Source organism: Vulpes lagopus, chromosome 1, assembly GCF_018345385.1.
Source record: "Vulpes lagopus strain Blue_001 chromosome 1, ASM1834538v1, whole genome shotgun sequence".
Lineage (NCBI taxonomy): Eukaryota > Metazoa > Chordata > Mammalia > Carnivora > Canidae > Vulpes > Vulpes lagopus.
This window is the reverse complement of record NC_054824.1, coordinates 67369843-67386592: the sequence shown is the minus strand read 5'-3', so window position 1 is coordinate 67386592 and position 16750 is coordinate 67369843. Positions and strand designations below refer to the sequence as shown.

General features: G+C 53.8%; 2 protein-coding genes across 2 annotated transcripts in view; both read left to right on the top strand.

The window, feature by feature from the left end:
- RAB44 (RAB44, member RAS oncogene family) overlaps nucleotides 1–12386 on the top strand; it is a 35018-nt gene extending 22632 nt beyond the window's left edge. The window contains exons 8-14 of the mRNA XM_041767564.1: nucleotides 337–524; nucleotides 1039–2438; nucleotides 5862–5943; nucleotides 7014–7128; nucleotides 8251–8352; nucleotides 10107–10183; nucleotides 11825–12386. Coding sequence (XP_041623498.1) covers nucleotides 337–524; nucleotides 1039–2438; nucleotides 5862–5943; nucleotides 7014–7128; nucleotides 8251–8352; nucleotides 10107–10183; nucleotides 11825–11882 — 2022 coding nt within the window. The 3' untranslated portion in view covers nucleotides 11883–12386. The remainder of the gene's footprint in view (nucleotides 1–336; nucleotides 525–1038; nucleotides 2439–5861; nucleotides 5944–7013; nucleotides 7129–8250; nucleotides 8353–10106; nucleotides 10184–11824) is intronic.
- Nucleotides 12387–15709: 3323 nt separating this feature from the next.
- LOC121486828 (galanin receptor type 1-like) lies at nucleotides 15710–16750 on the top strand. The gene has a single exon (XM_041748176.1). The coding sequence runs from the start codon at nucleotides 15710–15712 to the stop codon at nucleotides 16748–16750; it is 1041 nt and encodes a 346-aa protein (XP_041604110.1).

The following is a 16750-nucleotide window of genomic DNA, read 5'->3' as shown; positions in this document are numbered from 1 at the left end:
CCACTTGGGGTTCAGAGACAAGCAACCATTGCGGAGCTCTGAGCAGAAGAGAGTGTGATCCAATCTACGTCCTTGTGGTGCTGGCCGTTTGTGTTTCTTACACAGTCCCTCTGTCCTCCCTGTCCAGCATTTCAAGTGTCTCTCCTGGATGGGAGGTCACGGAGCTAATCAGGCCAACAAGGGGTAACCACGCCCCGCCCCCACCAACCCTCAACCCTTTGTTTAAGCTGGGTCTCCAGGAGCCTGGAGTCTGTGCTCCACAGTGGCTTTGGGAGGCTGCTTGTCGCCCTGGAGGGCCCCGGGGCTTCTCTCCTCCTTACCCTCCACCTCCCGCAGCTGGAGGCCCAGCTCCACCGCCTCAGCAGCACACACCAGGAGGCCAGCTCTGAGAACCAGCAGCTGCGGGAGACCGAGCATGACCTGGCTGGGCGGCTGGAGGAGGTGCAGGGGCAGCTGCAGGTGACCAGGGGGCATCTGAACGCCACCAGGGGCCGCGTGTCCTGGCAGATGGAGGAGGAACCAAGGCAAGTAGCTGCCATCCCTGGGCTAAGGTGGGTACCAGGGCTTCCAAAAGGTAGGGAGGGAAGCTCTGGGTTCTCTGAAGCCCTGGTTCAGCACCCAGAACACATGCAGAGTTTCCCTTCTTAAACCTCACGACAATCCTGCAAGGCCAACATTCTCCTGCCCATTTCTCAGACAGGGAAACTAAGGCACCAAGAAGGGAAAGTTATGTGCCCAAGTTCACACAACTTGGATATACACACACACTGCTAGTATAGTAATGGATCCCAGAAAGCCACTCACTCTACCTGTTAGAGCTCAGAGGAGTGGGATGGGCCAGAATGGTCAGGGAAGACTTCCTAGAGAAGGTGAGGCTTCATATAGGCCCTGAGAGATGGGCAGGATTGGACAAGGGGGAGGCATGGGGCGCATGCAGGCTGAGGACCACCTGAGGAGAGACTGGGGGTTGGGGTCAGCTGTGAGGTGTTACTGATGGGGAGAGATTCCCCTGACCTTAGCTTCCTAAACCCTTCCTAGTGTCCCCCGAGCAGGTGAGGAGAAGGCTCCAGATGCCCAGGCAGTCCCCTCTGAGGAGGCTCCCCTGCCCGGACTGTTTGGGGAGGAGGATGACTGGGACCAGCTCCTGAGCAGCTTCAACACCTCCTCGCGCAGAGCTCTGCAGCTCTCCTGGAGCCCACCTCCCACCCCGAGGACCCCCTTGGGCCCCGAGACACCCCGAGTTGTCAGGCAGATCTCCATCTCAGAGCCACGTGCTTTGCCATTTGGTCAGGAGCCACCTTCAGATCTGGAAGGGGCTCCAAGAGGCCCCGCTGGGGCGCCCTCTGGAGCCAAGGAGGTGAAAGGAGTGGGCGCAGATGGGCAGGATGACAGTCCAGAGCAGCCTGTCCAGTCTCGCAGCCTGGAACCTCAGGAGGAGTCAGGGTCTGGCCCTGAGGCCCTCTCCCTCCGGAGTTTCCAAGGGGCCACCACTGGGGAGTCAGGGAGTCTGGTAGCAGCTGCACTCAAAGTGCTCATTCCTTTGGAGGATGCACCTACTCCTCTGGTGACCTCTCCCCCTCCCCAGGCCCCAGCTGGGCCCAGTGAACAGCTGCAGGCCTCATACCCAGGTGACAAGAGCCCGGGGCCCAGGCCTGTCCCAGACAAGCCACCCAGGCAGACAGAGGCCCTCCATTGGGACCGGCAGGATCCTGGCTCTGAGCCAGGACTGGGGTCCCCGGGAGCTGAAGTCCTTATACCAGGGCTGGCTGGGCCCTCCCAGGATCCAGGGCCTGTGGGTCAGGCTGCCTCAGAGGGGCTGGAGCCGGCCTGGTGCAGCCCTGGTGTGCAGGGAAGCCAGCCCGGGGAGCCAACAGAAGCTCAGGGCCAGGTGTTTGGGCCAGATGGGCTGTCTGGCCTCTCCCTTGAGCGTCTGGAAGAGCCCAGGGTGGAAGGAAGGAACCAGGTAGGCCGAGGAGGACAAGACCTCAGTTCAGAGCAGTCAGCTGGGGCTCACGGCCTGAAAACTGGGCATTCAGAAGCCCCCCGTCCTAGAACAGGGTCACCTCCCCTGGAGTCTCCCCTGGAGGGGGCTCAGCCTGGGGATGGAGCAGAGCCCCAGGAGCACCGGCGCAGCCCCCCCACAGTGGAGCTAGAAGCTCAGCCCATGCCCTCACCTCCAACTGCTCATACAGAAGAACAAGGCTCCCTTCGATCCAGGGAGCCAATGGCAGAGAACAGGCCCGAAGAAGACCCAGGAAGTGAGCCCGGGGAGGCTGCGCTGAACCGGTCCTCGGAGTCCCCCGCGGCCAGCGAGCCTCTAGCCGACCCCGATTACCTCTTCCATGTCATCTTCCTGGGAGACTCCAACGTGGGCAAAACATCCTTCCTACACCTGCTGCACCAGAATTCCTTTGCCACCGGGCTGACAGCTACTGTGGGTAAGGGCTGACCTGGGGAGGGAGCCTGCACAGGGAGGGGATGACGGGGGAGACCCAGGGCCAATGAGCTGGAGGCAAGCCAGACAGATCCATCTCCCTGGGAAGCTGCAGGTTCTGTCCTGGCCACAGGCCCTGCATTAGACTTTATTTTATATGGGCACAATCTTACTATTTTACTAATTATCTCTAATTATAGGTAATTTGCTTTGCTGCATTGATCTGATTAGCTTATAATGTGCGGCACCAACAAAGCACCCTGCAATTTAGGGGCCAGAGCTCGTTGCCAGTGAAAACAAGCAAGTCTCCACCCACGTGGCCCTAGGGGCAGGCCACTGCAGGGTGGGTGCCGCTTGCCTTTGCTCACAATTAGCCCCAGGCCAGTGGGCCAAGCTCTGGCAGAGAGTTGCCCGGGGCAAGTTGAGTACTTTACACAGAATGTGTTTCTAGAGTATGGTCAGTTAGGAGCTCAGATACCTGAGTTCAAATCCCATCTCTGCCACCCACTAGCAGTAAGGACTGGGAGAAATTATTTAACCCCTCTGAACTCTCAAACCCTCATCTGCATCATGCAGACTGCATAATGCAGGCAAGTGTACTGGCTCCCTAGAATAGGTGTAAGGATGAGTTCAGTTTGTACATGTCTTAGAATAATATCTGGCATGTGGTAAGTGCTCAATATTATTTTTATTACTATTATCATAAGCAAATATTTGATCATGTCTAATGCAGTGGCCCCTGCAAATGAAATATCCCCAAACACAAAAACTCCTCTACCTACAAATGTTGGGATCTGAGATCGCTTGGCATTGTACAGAGCCACGGAAATGCGAGCTCAAGAATGAAGAGGACACCCGCTTAGGCACAGAGATGGGGGGACCCATGTGTTTGTGCCAGGCAAAGTGCATGCTGCCTGGGGACCAGTGCCAGACCAATGGGTAGATGACAGACTTCATGCAAAAGAGGCTTCAAGATGGGTTCTCAAATTTTTCTTTAAGAATCCTCACCTGGGGGAACCAGTTAAAAATTCAGTGTCTTGGGGACTAGAGAACTTGCAGCAGGCCTGGCCTGCTGTTGGGGAGGGTCACAGGGTCTGCGAGCCCACTGTTCTGAATCATCTGAGGCCCTGGTTACTGACCACCTACAATGCGCCAAGCATCTTCCGTGCCTCCTTCCTTTACAAAAGCCCTCCCTGTATAACTGATCTGCCCCCATTATTATGTGATAAGAAGGTTCCACAAAATTCAATCAAGAAAAACACAGGTTGCATAATTGTAAAAAGACAGGGCAAGCCTGCATGCACTGCTAGCCGACTGGGAGTACCCCAGATCCAGGGGAGTGACCTGTGCCCGTCCCAGTGCCAGCTGCAGTTTGGTGCCTCCTGGTGGCTGTCATCCATCTGGCTTCACCATCAATGGGGACAATTCTGGCTTCCTCCGTCATGAACATTTCCACACCCAGCGTCACCTCCTCTGTTTCCTCCCTTTCTCTCAGAAGATGAGAACTCTAGCCTGCTGGCATTTGAGAACATGGCTGGGTGGAGCACCAGAGCCAGAGCCAATCGAGTTATATCTGAATGTGCATTTTTGCCAGGCTTTTCCATATCCCCATTTTACAGATGAGGGAAACAGATCAGAGAAGACCTGGTCACGTTTCCTGCCCTCGCTGGGGCCCAAAGTTCATCCCATGGTCTCCTGCTTTCAGAGCACATGCCCCACCCTAGAAATTCTGCTGTGTTCTGGGTTCAGCGTGACTCTGCCCCTGGGGCCGCTCATGTAAAATAGCAGATTCCTTGGGAAGGAGATAACTGTTATATTCTTAGCGATTTATGTGGTTAAGTTATAACACGTTTTGGGGACATATGGGAGCCACATGGGTGGATTGAGGAGGGGATGGGCAGGTTGGTGGGAGTAATGGTGGAGTTAGGAGATGCAAGGAATACTTGTTAGAGACGTTCATAGATTACATGGTGGGCATTTAAGCCAGGCTGGATATCATCACCAGGGGTTGGGTTAGATAATCTCAGAGGTTCCTACAGACCCTGGGCTTCCTAGGACAAGGATTCCTAAGGTAAAAGAGCAGTAAAGAGAAGCGGATGCTACAGACTTCTGCTTTGCCATTTTGCTGAGTCAGGTTCCCCAGGCTGCCACTTCCTGCGGAGAGCATGGGCGGGGGGGGGGGGGGGGGGGGGGGGGGGGGGGGGGGGGGGGGGGGGGGGGGGGGGGGGGGGGGACGGACGGGACAGGTTTTAGCCCCCACCAAGGACAGCTGCAGAGACTTTGAGAAAAGTCTCCACCAGCTCAGGGCTGGTATGAGGAGGCACCCCTTTCCAGAGCTGGCACAGGGCCTGCAGTGGGCTCCATAGCTTCAGGGCTCCCTTAGGAAAAGGAGTGGGGATGGGAAAGAAGTCCCTCTCCATCACTCCCTGCTCTGCCTGAATTCCTTGGGGGTCGGCAGGAAGGTGTACCCCAAAAGTTTCTAAACCTTCCTGGGATTTCACTAATCCCTTTATATTTGCAGAGACAGGAAGGGTCCAGAAGCATGACCACAGTGAGGGGTGGGGCTGTGAAATTGGAAGGGCTGTGGCTCAGGGAGATGAGAATAAGACTGAAAATGATCACCTCCCAAGCACCCCTGGGCCAAACCTCAAACGTGATCACTCAATCCTCCCAATCATTCTGCAATGTGGAGCTTTTATTTTCTTTATTATTGTGATTTTCTTTTTTACAGGTAGTTTTTAAATTTATTTTATTTATTTTAAAATAAGCTCTACACCCAAGGTAGGACTTGAACTCATGGCTCTGAGGTCAAGAGTCACATGCTCAACTGACTGAGCCAGCCAGGTACCCCAATGTGGGTCTTTTTTAATTGTCACCTGGCAAAGAGGGAAGGGAGGCTCAAAGAGGTAAAGTGACTTACCTGAAGTCACGCAGCCAATAGAGCAGCAGAGGATGGGCAGCTCACAGCCCAATCGGTCATCCCTGAAACCAGTGCTCCTTCTTCCCTCTGAGGCTGCCTGTTTCTACCCCACTGTGTGGTTATAGGGGGAAGATCCATGCTATACTTAGGAATGAAACAGAGAGTATTATAAAAATAAAACAGTGAAACTGATTTTCCTGAGGGACCTGAAAAATAAACGTTGCTGTACGGTTAGGAAGACAGATATGTTCATAGAAGCCAAGACAATGCAAGGTGCCTCAAATTGGCACCGACCATCCGGGTGTGGGAGTGCAGTGGGCGAGGCAGTCAGGAAGGGCTTCTTGGAGGATTCAGGCTCTTGAGTATGGATGGGATTTGGAGAGCTGAGGGGAAGCTCAGCAGCCAGAGGAGCTGGTGTTGGGGACAGGTATATCCTGGGGTAGGTTTGGGCTGGAAGCCCCGGATGGTAACTTGGCAGCAGGCCCAAAACCCCTGTGTGTGTCCTAGGAGTGGATTTTCGGGTCAAAACTCTGCTGGTGGACAACAAGTGCTTCGTGCTGCAGCTTTGGGACACAGCTGGTCAGGAGAGGTAAGGGGCCCTGTCTCCGTTAGTGGCGTCGGGGCCCTGTGCTGAGCCCAAGGTGAAGAGGGGTGGAGGACAGCCTGACCTTGACAACTCCAACTCAGGCAAGAGGTGATGAAGTGTAAAAAAGCCATCCAGCTCCTAAGCATTTAGGAGGTTGGGGAAGCAGAGATGAGTCAAGCTTCTGTGGGCTCACAGATGGGGCAGCAGACCCAGAGGCCCCCCCCACCCTTGGCCTCGCAGGACAGCTGTGAAGGCCATTCCGACGTGGCCCTCGGGGAACAGCTTGGCCGATCTCCAGGCCTTCTGAAAATGCTGGCCTGCCACTTTCCAGTGAGGCAGGAGTGATCAACGTGCAAAAGGCACACCCTTAACCCAGCAGTTCCGCTTCCAGAAATTCATTGTGCTGGTGAACTCACACATGACTGTAATACCAGCATGTCCATCGCAACATCATCTGTGCTGGGAGCACCAGGAACAGCCTAAACATGAGGACTGGTGGGCGAGAGAATAAGTCAGGGTCTGGCTACACAGTCCATAGAATATTATGAAGCCACCAAAAAAAAAAAAAAAAAAAAAGACTGAGGACTCTGTCTGTGTGCCAGGGGGGAAACACCTGCAAGATGTTATATTAACTGGAAAAAGCAAAGCAGATGAGTGTTTTGCCCCCTATTTGTGTTTAACAGGGAAGAGAGGTGTACGTATGTGAAGGTGCGTATGTACACGGCGTGCATGTACGCATACATATATTTGTATATATTCATAAAATACCTCTGGAAACTGGTAACCCTGGCTGCCTCTGGGGAGGGAGACTGAGTAGTGGGGGCCGGGGGACGTGGGGACAGACTTTTCCCTGGGTACCCTTCCGTACCTTTTGAAATTTGAACCATGAGAACTGCTACCTTTTCAACAATCACTACACTGCAAGAAGGAAAACGTATGCACTGTCTTTGGGAAGCAGTTAGGAGCAGGAAAGGTTCATTCTCCCACCTTGCAGCTGAAGTAGCTAAGGCCCAGAGAGGCCAGGGTGAGGGGGCGGCCCACCAGGCCTGGCCTCATGCAGACTGTCTGGGCAGGTACCACAGCATGACTCGGCAGCTGCTCCGCAAGGCCGACGGCGTGGTCCTCATGTACGACATCACCTCCCAGGAGAGCTTCGCCCACGTGCGCTACTGGCTGAACTGTCTCCAGGTAAGCAGCCATCTTAGCCACCTGCAGATGGCTGTTGGGCTTGGCCCAGCTTTGGGAGTCAAGAGGGAACTTGTACCCTGCCCACGCCCTCTTTTCTCCCAGGATTACGAATGATACCACGGACATGTGGGTGATGTGACCCACTGAGGACATGGGGCTGGATGAGCTGGGAGCATAGTCATATGAAGAAACCACAACCACGTAGTACAGCCTCCAAAACAAACTACTTCCTTTATCCCATGAACATTCCTTTCCTATATATAGCAGCTCTGCAATGTCTTCTTAACACCTGGGGATAATGCAAGGCTAGTACTACTCTAGGTGATAATTCCTCTGTCCACACATGTCTAGTTCTCTCCCCCATGTACTTAATTGTTCCATATATACTGAAATTCTGCAGTATGTACCAGCACAGCAGAGGGGTATGATGAAAGACATGTGTCTTCTCTCTGGAAGTTTCTAGTCCAGCTGAAGAGAAGTAGGATAAGGTCTAGTCCAGCAAAAGAAGTAGGATAAGGTACTATACGGAGGTGGCCGGGCTCTGGGTCTGACAGGACCTTGGTTTGAATCCCAGCTACCCTGCCCCGACTCTATCATCTCGGACAAATAGCTTCTCTGAACTTCCATCTTCCCACTTTTCTCATACAGTTGTTAGGATTAATAGGTACAGTTGCCGTTAGAACAACACCGGGTATATTTTAAGTGCTCAGGAAGCAGAAGCTAGTGGTAGTAGTACTCATGAAACAATCAGGAAGCGAGCCAAGCCAGCCCATGTAATCAAGTGCTGGGCTGTTTGGCACAGGCAAGAAGAGAGGGTCGTGGGCAGGAACAATCCTGGAAGGCTTCCTGGGAGAGGTACCTTGGGGGCTGGCCTTGGGAAATGGGTGAATGTTTGCAGGCAGCAAGAAGGGGCATGTTCACTCTAGACTGAAGGGAAGATGTCGTGGGTGGGGGAAAGGTGTGGAGTGAGTGTTACAGGGAAAGGCCGGGGCAGGGGCCGGGGGCAGGGTTGGGTGTGCACACTGTCAGCTTCCTGGAGGGCAGGGCCAAATCCTCCCAGGGCCTGGCACACCACAGCAGAAACCCAACATGTGTGGCTAAGGGAATGTATTCTATGTGCAGGAATCAGGGCCCAACGGGGTGGCCATCCTTCTTCTGGGAAACAAGACGGACCGTGAGGAGGAGCGGCAGGTGCCCATAGAGGCCGGCCAGCAACTGGCCCAGGTGAGCACCTGGCCATCAGTCCCCCACCCAGCCTGGCCTGGACAGAACCCTCCCTGGAGAGACATGAAGAGGTCACCCTGGCCTGGGCCACTGAGAAGGACCCATCCCTGGGTCCATCCCTGCCCCTACCCCTGCCCTGCCCAAGGCCGGGTCAGAGTGGACAGCAGCCTGGTCTCCTCTGCCTCCCACCCACCCTGTTCTTAGACTGAAACATGCAACCGTAACAGCGGGTCTGACTTTGGCTCTCAGATGGACTTAGCAGATCCCCACACAACATTCTGACCTATATAAAAATATCTTCAGAGTAAAAAAAAAAAAAAAAAAAAAAAAAAAAGTTTTAAGAGCTTCACTTAAAATTCCCAATCAAATCTTAATTTTCCCTCTGGTCTCTAATTAACATAACATTCCTTCTAATTTATTCTATCTTAAGACTCCAATTCTTCCCTGGCAAGATTGCATCAAAAGTCCCACCACCAGACAGTGGATACTACTTATTTATGAACAGAAGTTGACCACATTCCAGAAACTCTAGAGAATAATAAAGAAGGGAAAAAGCTCCCAGCCCCTGCCCGCCCCCCACCACAACCCCCCTTGGCATTTCCATATTGTATTTCTTTCCCCTTCTCCCCTCCTTTCTCAGAATCATGAGCTCATCACCATGGCTCCTGGTTGGCGCAGGAATCGCCCCCCTTAAATGCAGTGGCTCATCTCTTTGACATAGTAATTCCTCCTCTAGCAATTTATCCTAAGGAAAGAATCAGAAATAATAATCCCTACGAGAATAGCATAATGGATACCCACATATAATGTATAATCAAGCGTGTTTATATGAGGATGTTCTTTACAGTATTATTTATAAGAACAAACATTTGGCAGCAGTTGGTGGTTAAGTTGTGGAGGTTCATGTGAGAGGCCACCATTTGCCATTAAGAATCCTGTCCCAGAAAAATATTTGAGGGCGTGGAGGAAGTGCCTACAATGTAATGTGAAGTCAGAAGAGCAGCTGCAAGTACCAGCTTAGGTTGAGTTGAACCCTGGGAGGTTGCTGACATTCGACTGGGTCCTGCCTGAGCAGCCGGTTCATAGGATTGACTCCACCAGCACGATGGCATTTAGCCCACTCACTCCCAGGGGGGTCATATAAAACGGAATAGAAATATATATCAAACACTACCTAACACGAGCGGTTTATATTTTGCTTTTGCACTTTTTGAAGGCTGTATTTTCCAATAGTTCCCTGCCCTCAGCTGAATATTTTTGAAATCAAAAAACATAACTAGAGGACTCAGCAGTTGAGCACCTGCCTTCGGCTCAGGCCGTGATCCTGGGGTCCTGGGATCGAGTCCCACATCGGGCTCCCTACAGGGAGCCTGCTTCTCCCTCTGCCTGTGTGTCTGCCTCTCTCTCTGTGTGTCTCTCATGAATAAATAAATAAAATATTTTTTTAAAAAACCACATAACTAATAGTTTAAAATGTCCCCAAGGACATTTCTCCAATTTGGGACACAGGCTTTCCACCGTCACTCAGGGTGTGGGCTGTGGAATGTCTCTGGGGTGGCATCTTTGACGTGGTGGCCAGCCAGGGTGGAGATGCAGGGGGCAAGGGGCCGAGGGCCGGGGGCCAGGCTGCCTCCCCCATCGAGGGTGGCCTAGGGACACCCTGGGTGGGATTATTTGATGGCCAGGCCATGGGCACTTCTGCCAGGATGCTCAGTGGGCTCTCCCGGGGCCCTCATGCCCCTGTCTGTCTGCAGGAGCTGGGGGTCTCCTTTGGAGAGTGCAGTGCTGCCCTAGGTCACAACATCCTGGAGCCCGTGGTGAATCTGGCTCGGTGAGTGCCACCCCGATGCTCACCCCCTGAGTCCCCTCCAGATCCCACCTGTGGGAAGGGAAGGCCCACTCTGAGGAAGCATCATGAAACTGTAAAGCTCACCCTCTGGGGAAGGGGGGAGAGCACTCTGCGGAGAGTCTGAGTCCAGCTCTACTAGTTCCGTTGCTCTGCTCACCTTCTCAAAGTCTCCTGCACCCTTTCTGAGCTTTAGCTTGCTTTCTCGCTTACCCAGTGCAGTGGGCCTGAGAGGGTCACCTTCCTGCTCTCAACCTTCCAGTAACTTCCACTAGATTGACTTATTTATTTTTGACAGTTTTTATTTTTATTTGTTTACTTAAATAATCTCTACACCCAATGTGAAGCTCACACTCATGACCCCTGAGATCGCAAGTTGCATGTGCTTCCTACTGAGCCAGCCAGGAGCTCCAACTTCGCTAGATTTAGAATAAAATCCAAATGCCTCCAAACGGCCTTTGTCGTCTCTGGGGCTGCCTCCCCCGTCCCTGTGTGCACACGTGCAAGCACACACATGCACATTTACTCACTTAGCCTCTGCCACTCAGAGGGGCCCTCCCTGACCACTCTCTGTCCCACCACTATTCTGGATCCCTGTCCCCTATTTGTGTCCTTCAAAGCCCTTCTCGACATATTGTAAGGACACAGGCATTTGTCTGTTTCTCTGTTCCCTGGTTGCTGTGAGCCTCCTGCCCTAGGCGGTAGCTCCAGGAAGGTGGGGCCATGTCTGTTGGGTCCAGCCCCCCTCCCTCTACACCCAGGACCTGGCACCTACTAGGTGCCCCCAAAATGAAGGAAATGAGTAAGGCGGAAGGGGTCCCCGGCCTGATCATCTGGAAGCCCCTTATCTGACAAAGTAGCCCAGGTGAGTCCTCTACACTGTTCACCTGATCAGAGGATCAGGTGATGCCCTGGGATAGACACCTGCTCAACAGCTTCCCTCAGCTTCCCTCCTTCAAAAGCCCGAGTTCCTGAATGTGGCTTCCAGGCCCCCAGGGCTCTGAACCCCTATTGCCTCTAAGGCTCCTTTCTGGCCAATTCGGTCTTCGGGCTTCGCATCATTCAGCGCAGTGGTCTGCACACAGTAAATATATCATGAGTGAATGAATGAATGAATGAATGAACTTCTTTGATTTCCCTAAGCTCTCTCTTGACACTGAGCCTTTGCCCTCAGCCAGAAACAAACCCCCCTTTTTCTGCTAGGGTCCCTTGTCCTCTGCTCAGCCTCAGCTCTGACACTGCCTCCTTCCTCCCTAAACCCTTCGGGGACCCGGCGTGCGGTCCCTCCATGTCCTTCCCCATTCCTGGTTCTGACGGCCTCTTCTCCTGTCCGTCTCCTCACTTCTCAAGGCGAGGACGTGCTGGCTTCGTGGTCTCGTTCAGTGTCCCTTGCACAGTGGAGAGGCACACAGTAGGCTGGAAAGAAATCTAGGAAGGCCACAGAAAGCCAGAGTCTCCGTGGCCCCATTTTCCTGGTGCCACGTGGAATGCAGTGCAGGGCAGAGCAGATGGGAGAGAGGGAGCTTCGGGGGGCACAATCCCCCAGCCCCACAGAGGCACCCACAGGCCCCTCCCTGCTGCCTCCGAAGGTGAGACAGAGGGTTGATGTCTCCTGTTGTCATACAGGTCACTCAAGATGCAGGAGGACCTGCCTGAAGGACTCGCTGGTGGAGGTGGCCCCTAAGAGGTCACAGAAGAGAGCTGGCTGTTGCTTCTGACCATCTGGCCCAGCCAGGGTAGGATGGCCACCCCTTGGGCTTCCTGTCCCTCAGTTCCTGTTCCACCTGCCCAGATGCAGCAGTGACACAGATGGCCAGCTTGAAAGTTCAGGAAGATCTCCCTCAGGTTAAGACTTGGATCCCAGGGCAGGGGCTGCATGGACACTGCTGCCCTTGCACTCTGAAGAAGGATTTGACGGGGGTGGGGGTTGGTGGTTCATGGTGAAAACCCTCTAAAGAAAGGAAAAGTCTAGAAAAATGAATTAAGGAAAACATACCATATCATTGGCCACACATCTCTGTGTGGTAAAATTATAGGGTGAATATGTGGGGGAGTCATTTCCTTTTTTATAAGTATTTGTATTTCTCTATCTTTGGCAAAGCTTGGGTATTCCTTATATAGTCAAAAATAAAAATAAATGCGGAGAGGAGGGAAAGAAACTTTCCGAGGAGCTTGCTTTGGGGGCTGATGACTAATTGATACAACCTGTTAATTACAAAATACTCTTTATTAAAGCAGTCCCACTGTTGCATGCCTGCCAAAACCGGTGAACCTTGTCTCACTCTCCATCTGTGTGCAAGCATCAAGTTTCTTCCGAGCAGAATCCGATTCCCGGGGAAGAGCAATGTTCTGATGCTCCCTGGCAGGCCCTACTCCCCGTGTGTCCCTGAGCCCCAACCCCATTCCGTTTCCCCAAGACCTGTCTTGCAGGGGTCATATTCGGGGATCCCACCCCTTGCTCCAATGCCACAGCGTCCCCTGGTGCAGCCTTCTGCCCTGAGGTGGGGCTGGCAGGGTCTGGGGAGCAGTGGAGAAGCTGGATTCAGATCACTCAGAGGCTCCTCTTTGGAGCTTTTGTTGAAGTTCCAAAGTGGCTGCATGGCTGCAGATTATAAGCCGGGCCAGGGTCCTCAGTGCCGTTGAGGAGCCTGCTTGGAAAGTCTTGGGGAGTTGACCCCTCAGTGTTGGACAATCTGTCATGTCAGTTTGCTGCAACTGCTGTCCTTGTCATCGTACATCACAATGATGCTCGCCACATCCCGCAATCCAGTGTGTGCGGGACGCTGAGCTTGTAATGATTACTTTGTAATCGTTCAATACTGGTGAACCAGAGAGGGTGGGAGGTAGAAGACAGAGCCTTCCTACAGGCTTAATCAGTCTCCAATCTTGGCTCTGTCCCTCTGCTCAATTCCAGAAGGGATGCCTGGGATGCCTCTGCAGCAGTGAGCTATTTGTCGTTTGAGGCATATAAGTGCATGTCGGGTAACACTTGACAAGAGGCAAGGTGGAAAAGATTCAGGCATCAGAAGCCACCAAAGTTTGCCTCAGCTGCCCTACTGGACCTCATCCAGCCTCTGGATATTATGCAGGATGATTTTGTGATACAGCCAGTTCTCACTGATTCTTACCTCCAATGTCTTCTCCCTGCTGCCATCCTCTTTCTCAACTCACAAGCCTCTTCCTGCTCTGAACAGTCATTAGGCTATAATAGGTTCCAGGAAAGACAGACAAGGAGAGGTGGCCATGGGTGAGGGTGGGGGGGCAGGTCCTACTGTTGCTAATGGCTCTCTCTGGGACCTGGGGACCCAGCAGGCATGGACAACTCTGTCCTGTAGGCCAGCCAGTTAATGAGGCAGGTAAGCAGGGTGTGATTCCTGGGGGAGCCAGCAGAGCAGATAGAGGCCCTGTCCTTTGGGGGACCTGGTATAGAAGTGGCCTTGGGGCCTGACTCTCCCACCTCAGCTCTCCCCCAGCTGCAGGCGGCCAGCTCAGGGTCCCTAGAGGTGGGATGCTAGAAAGGACCGCACACCTGCCCAGGACTATCTCTTGGCTTTCTCTGGCAAGATCTAGCTGCGGAGGAGCCTTTCCTGGTGTCAGAGGGCTCCAAGTCAGCAAGCAGAGCCCAGGAACCTCAGAGCAGCACAAGGCACATGTGGAGAGCAGCAGGAGGGACTCAAGGTAGATTTCAGAGTGAACTTGCAGGCAAGTGGTGAGTTCTCAGGGCATGTCTGCTAAGGGGGCTCTGGTCACACCTTAGCTTGAGACTGATTAAGAAGAGGCAGGACTGGGCTGATAGGACTCAGGATGCAGAGAGAGAAGGGGAGGGCAGGGGGAGACAATGGAGCCTGGACAGAGATGTTCGGGAAGAGAGCTGTTCAGAACTGGGGGTGGGCAGGAGCAAGACAGCCATGGTGTACAAAGTACCTACTTCGTGCCAGGCACTATTCCAGCACTTAACTTGTACTGCCCCATTTAATCCCCACATCTGCCCTGTGAGATGGGGCTTGTGATTATCCCCACTTTACAGATGAGGAAAATGAGGCACAGAGTAGCTGGTCCACAGTCAACACAGCTAGCAAGTGGTGCAGTGGAATTTTGAACCCAGGCTCGGGCAGCCACAAGCTTCACCACAAAATCATGGTAGTTAGAGGAGGGTATGGACGCTTAGATGGAACAGGGCCCAGGTCCCTGGACCCTTTCTTTTCCTCCCCTCCCCTCCACTCATGTCATCTGCAGGCAGGCCTGGGCCAGGTAGAAGGGGAAAAAAAAGACAGATGCTGAGAGAATGACTAGAATTAGGACCCCACAGGCTGTTGTGTTTGCTGCTGGCTCAGGGTAAATACTCAGGAAATATTTATTTATTGAGTTAATGGGCAAGTCTCTCCCCAAGAAAGCTAGGGATGCTGGCCTGGTCTGTAGGGTGGCAGGTGGAGACACTGGCCCCTGAGCTAACTCTAGGATGTCTAGACCCCATTTCCCAGCCTGACTCCTAGCAATCGGGGACTCCCCATGTCTTCAGCATGTAGGGTGGTGTGGGGGTGAGGAGGAAGCTGGGGTATGGTGCTGCCCCCGACCCTGCCAGGTAACCAGCACACAGCCATAGACGGCAGTCATTCCCAAGCTGGTGTGCCCTGCAGAGTCCTCTGGGATCTTTCAAAAAACACCAAAGCCCAGCCCAACTAAATCCCGTCCCTGGGATGGGACCCATGGATTAGTATTTTTGCAACTCCCCAGGTGATCCCACTGTGCAGAAAAACTTGGGAACCCCTGGCAGGGGCTTCATGCCTTCTCAGAGCCCCTGCATATCCACTTCCTTACTTGAACCTCAAATTAATATCTGCCTGTTTCATAGGCAGGCAAGGTTTTGTTAAAAAATATAAAAATATAAAAATATAAATATATATATATATAATATGTATATATATATATAGGTGCCTGGGTAGCTCAGTCAGTTGAGCATCCAGCTCTGGATTTCGGCTCAGATCTTGATCTCGGGACCATGAGATCAAGCCTGCATTGGGCTCTGCACTCAGCAGGGAGTCTGCTTCTCTCCCTCCCCTTCTGCCCCTCCCTCAACCCTCCAAATAAATAAATAAAATCTAAAAAGTGCATGTGGTGTGTACACACCGCCCCCAAGCACTCCCTGCAGAAATTCGTAGAAATAAAGAAATTATAAAGAGGAAAATGAAAATGACCTGAACCTCACCCTTTTGTAGCAGTTACTGATGACATCTATTTTTATTGTATTTCCTTCCTTCTTCAAAGCTGAGGAAACTGAGGTAGGGAACCTGGGTAACTTTCCCAAAGTCACGGAGCTACAAAGTAGCAGAGTCAGGATTCGAACCTGGGGTGCTGACCCGGCCTGTCCCACCAAGCTGTTGTGCGGTCTCAAGTGATTACTGCCCACCAAGGGGCACCCAATGGATGCGGGGGGCTGAGAAAGGTGGGGGGCTCTACGGGGAAAAAGAAAGCTGGTTTGGACACGTGTCCTTGTGTGTCTGGGGCAGGAGGATGCAGCCCGGGCTGGAGCCCAATGCCACGTCCGCCGCGGGGCTCGCGGCCACACCTGAGCCACTGTTGCGACTCGTCCTCGCCGGGGCCTGTGGCCTCGTCCTGCTGGTGGGGCTGCTGGCCAACGGGCTCATGCTGCTGGTGGTGGGCCGGGGCCCGGGCGCCTCCCGGCCGCTCCTCGTCCTGACCAACAGCCTCATGGTGAACATCACGCTGTCTGACCTGCTCTTCCTGGCCTGCGTGGTGCCAGTGCTGCTGCTGAGCTTCCTGCGGCCTGACTGGTGGCTGGGCCCTGTCGTCTGCACCACCAGCCAGGCCACCAACAATGCCACCATGTTCTGTACCTTCTACAGCATGGTGGCCACGGCTTTGCTGCGCCATGTGGCCGTGGCCCGGCCTGATGTGGCCCTCCCCTCTGGCCGGGGCGCCCGCCTGCTGCTCTGTGGGGCCATGTGGGTCCTGGGCCTCACTGTGTCATTGCCCAACTGGCTGTTCCAAAGGGTGGTTGTGGAGGAGGGGGCCGCAGGGGCCCGGGCCTGCCTCTTGCTCCTGAGCCCGGCCCAGACCTCCTGCTACTTCACCCTGCTGGGAGCCCTGGCCTTCCTGCCTTGTATGTTGGGGCTCGGCTGCTCTTTCAGCCACGTGGGCTGGCTCCTGTGGACACAGCCTCGTGGCCCCATTGGGGAGAGCATCCTGGAGCACCAGGAGAACACAGGGTTCATCCTTGTGGTGCTGGTGGTCTTCGTGCTGATGTGGGGGCCGTGCTCCGTGCTGGGCTATGTGGCAGCTGTGGGTGGCCTGCCTGCCACGCCAGTGGCTTTCGTGGCATCCAGCCTCTGCACCATCCTGGCCTACTCCAATTGTGCCGTCAGCCCTGTGCTCTGCTTCTACCTGTCCCGCCCCTTCCAGGCGGGGCTCAGGGATCTCTTCCGCAGGCCAAGGGCAGCCAGGCACCCAGGGCGTGTGGGCGGGGCCAGTGTGCGGCTGGAGAGCATCCGGGACAGGGCCCCAGGAGGCCTATGGGGTCTGGCTGGGGTCTGA

Excerpts from the sequence above, each read along its gene's own strand:
- LOC121486828 (XM_041748176.1), top strand. The coding sequence starts at position 15,710 with ATGCAGCCCGGGCTGGAGCCCAATGCCACGTCCGCCGCGGGGCTCGCG.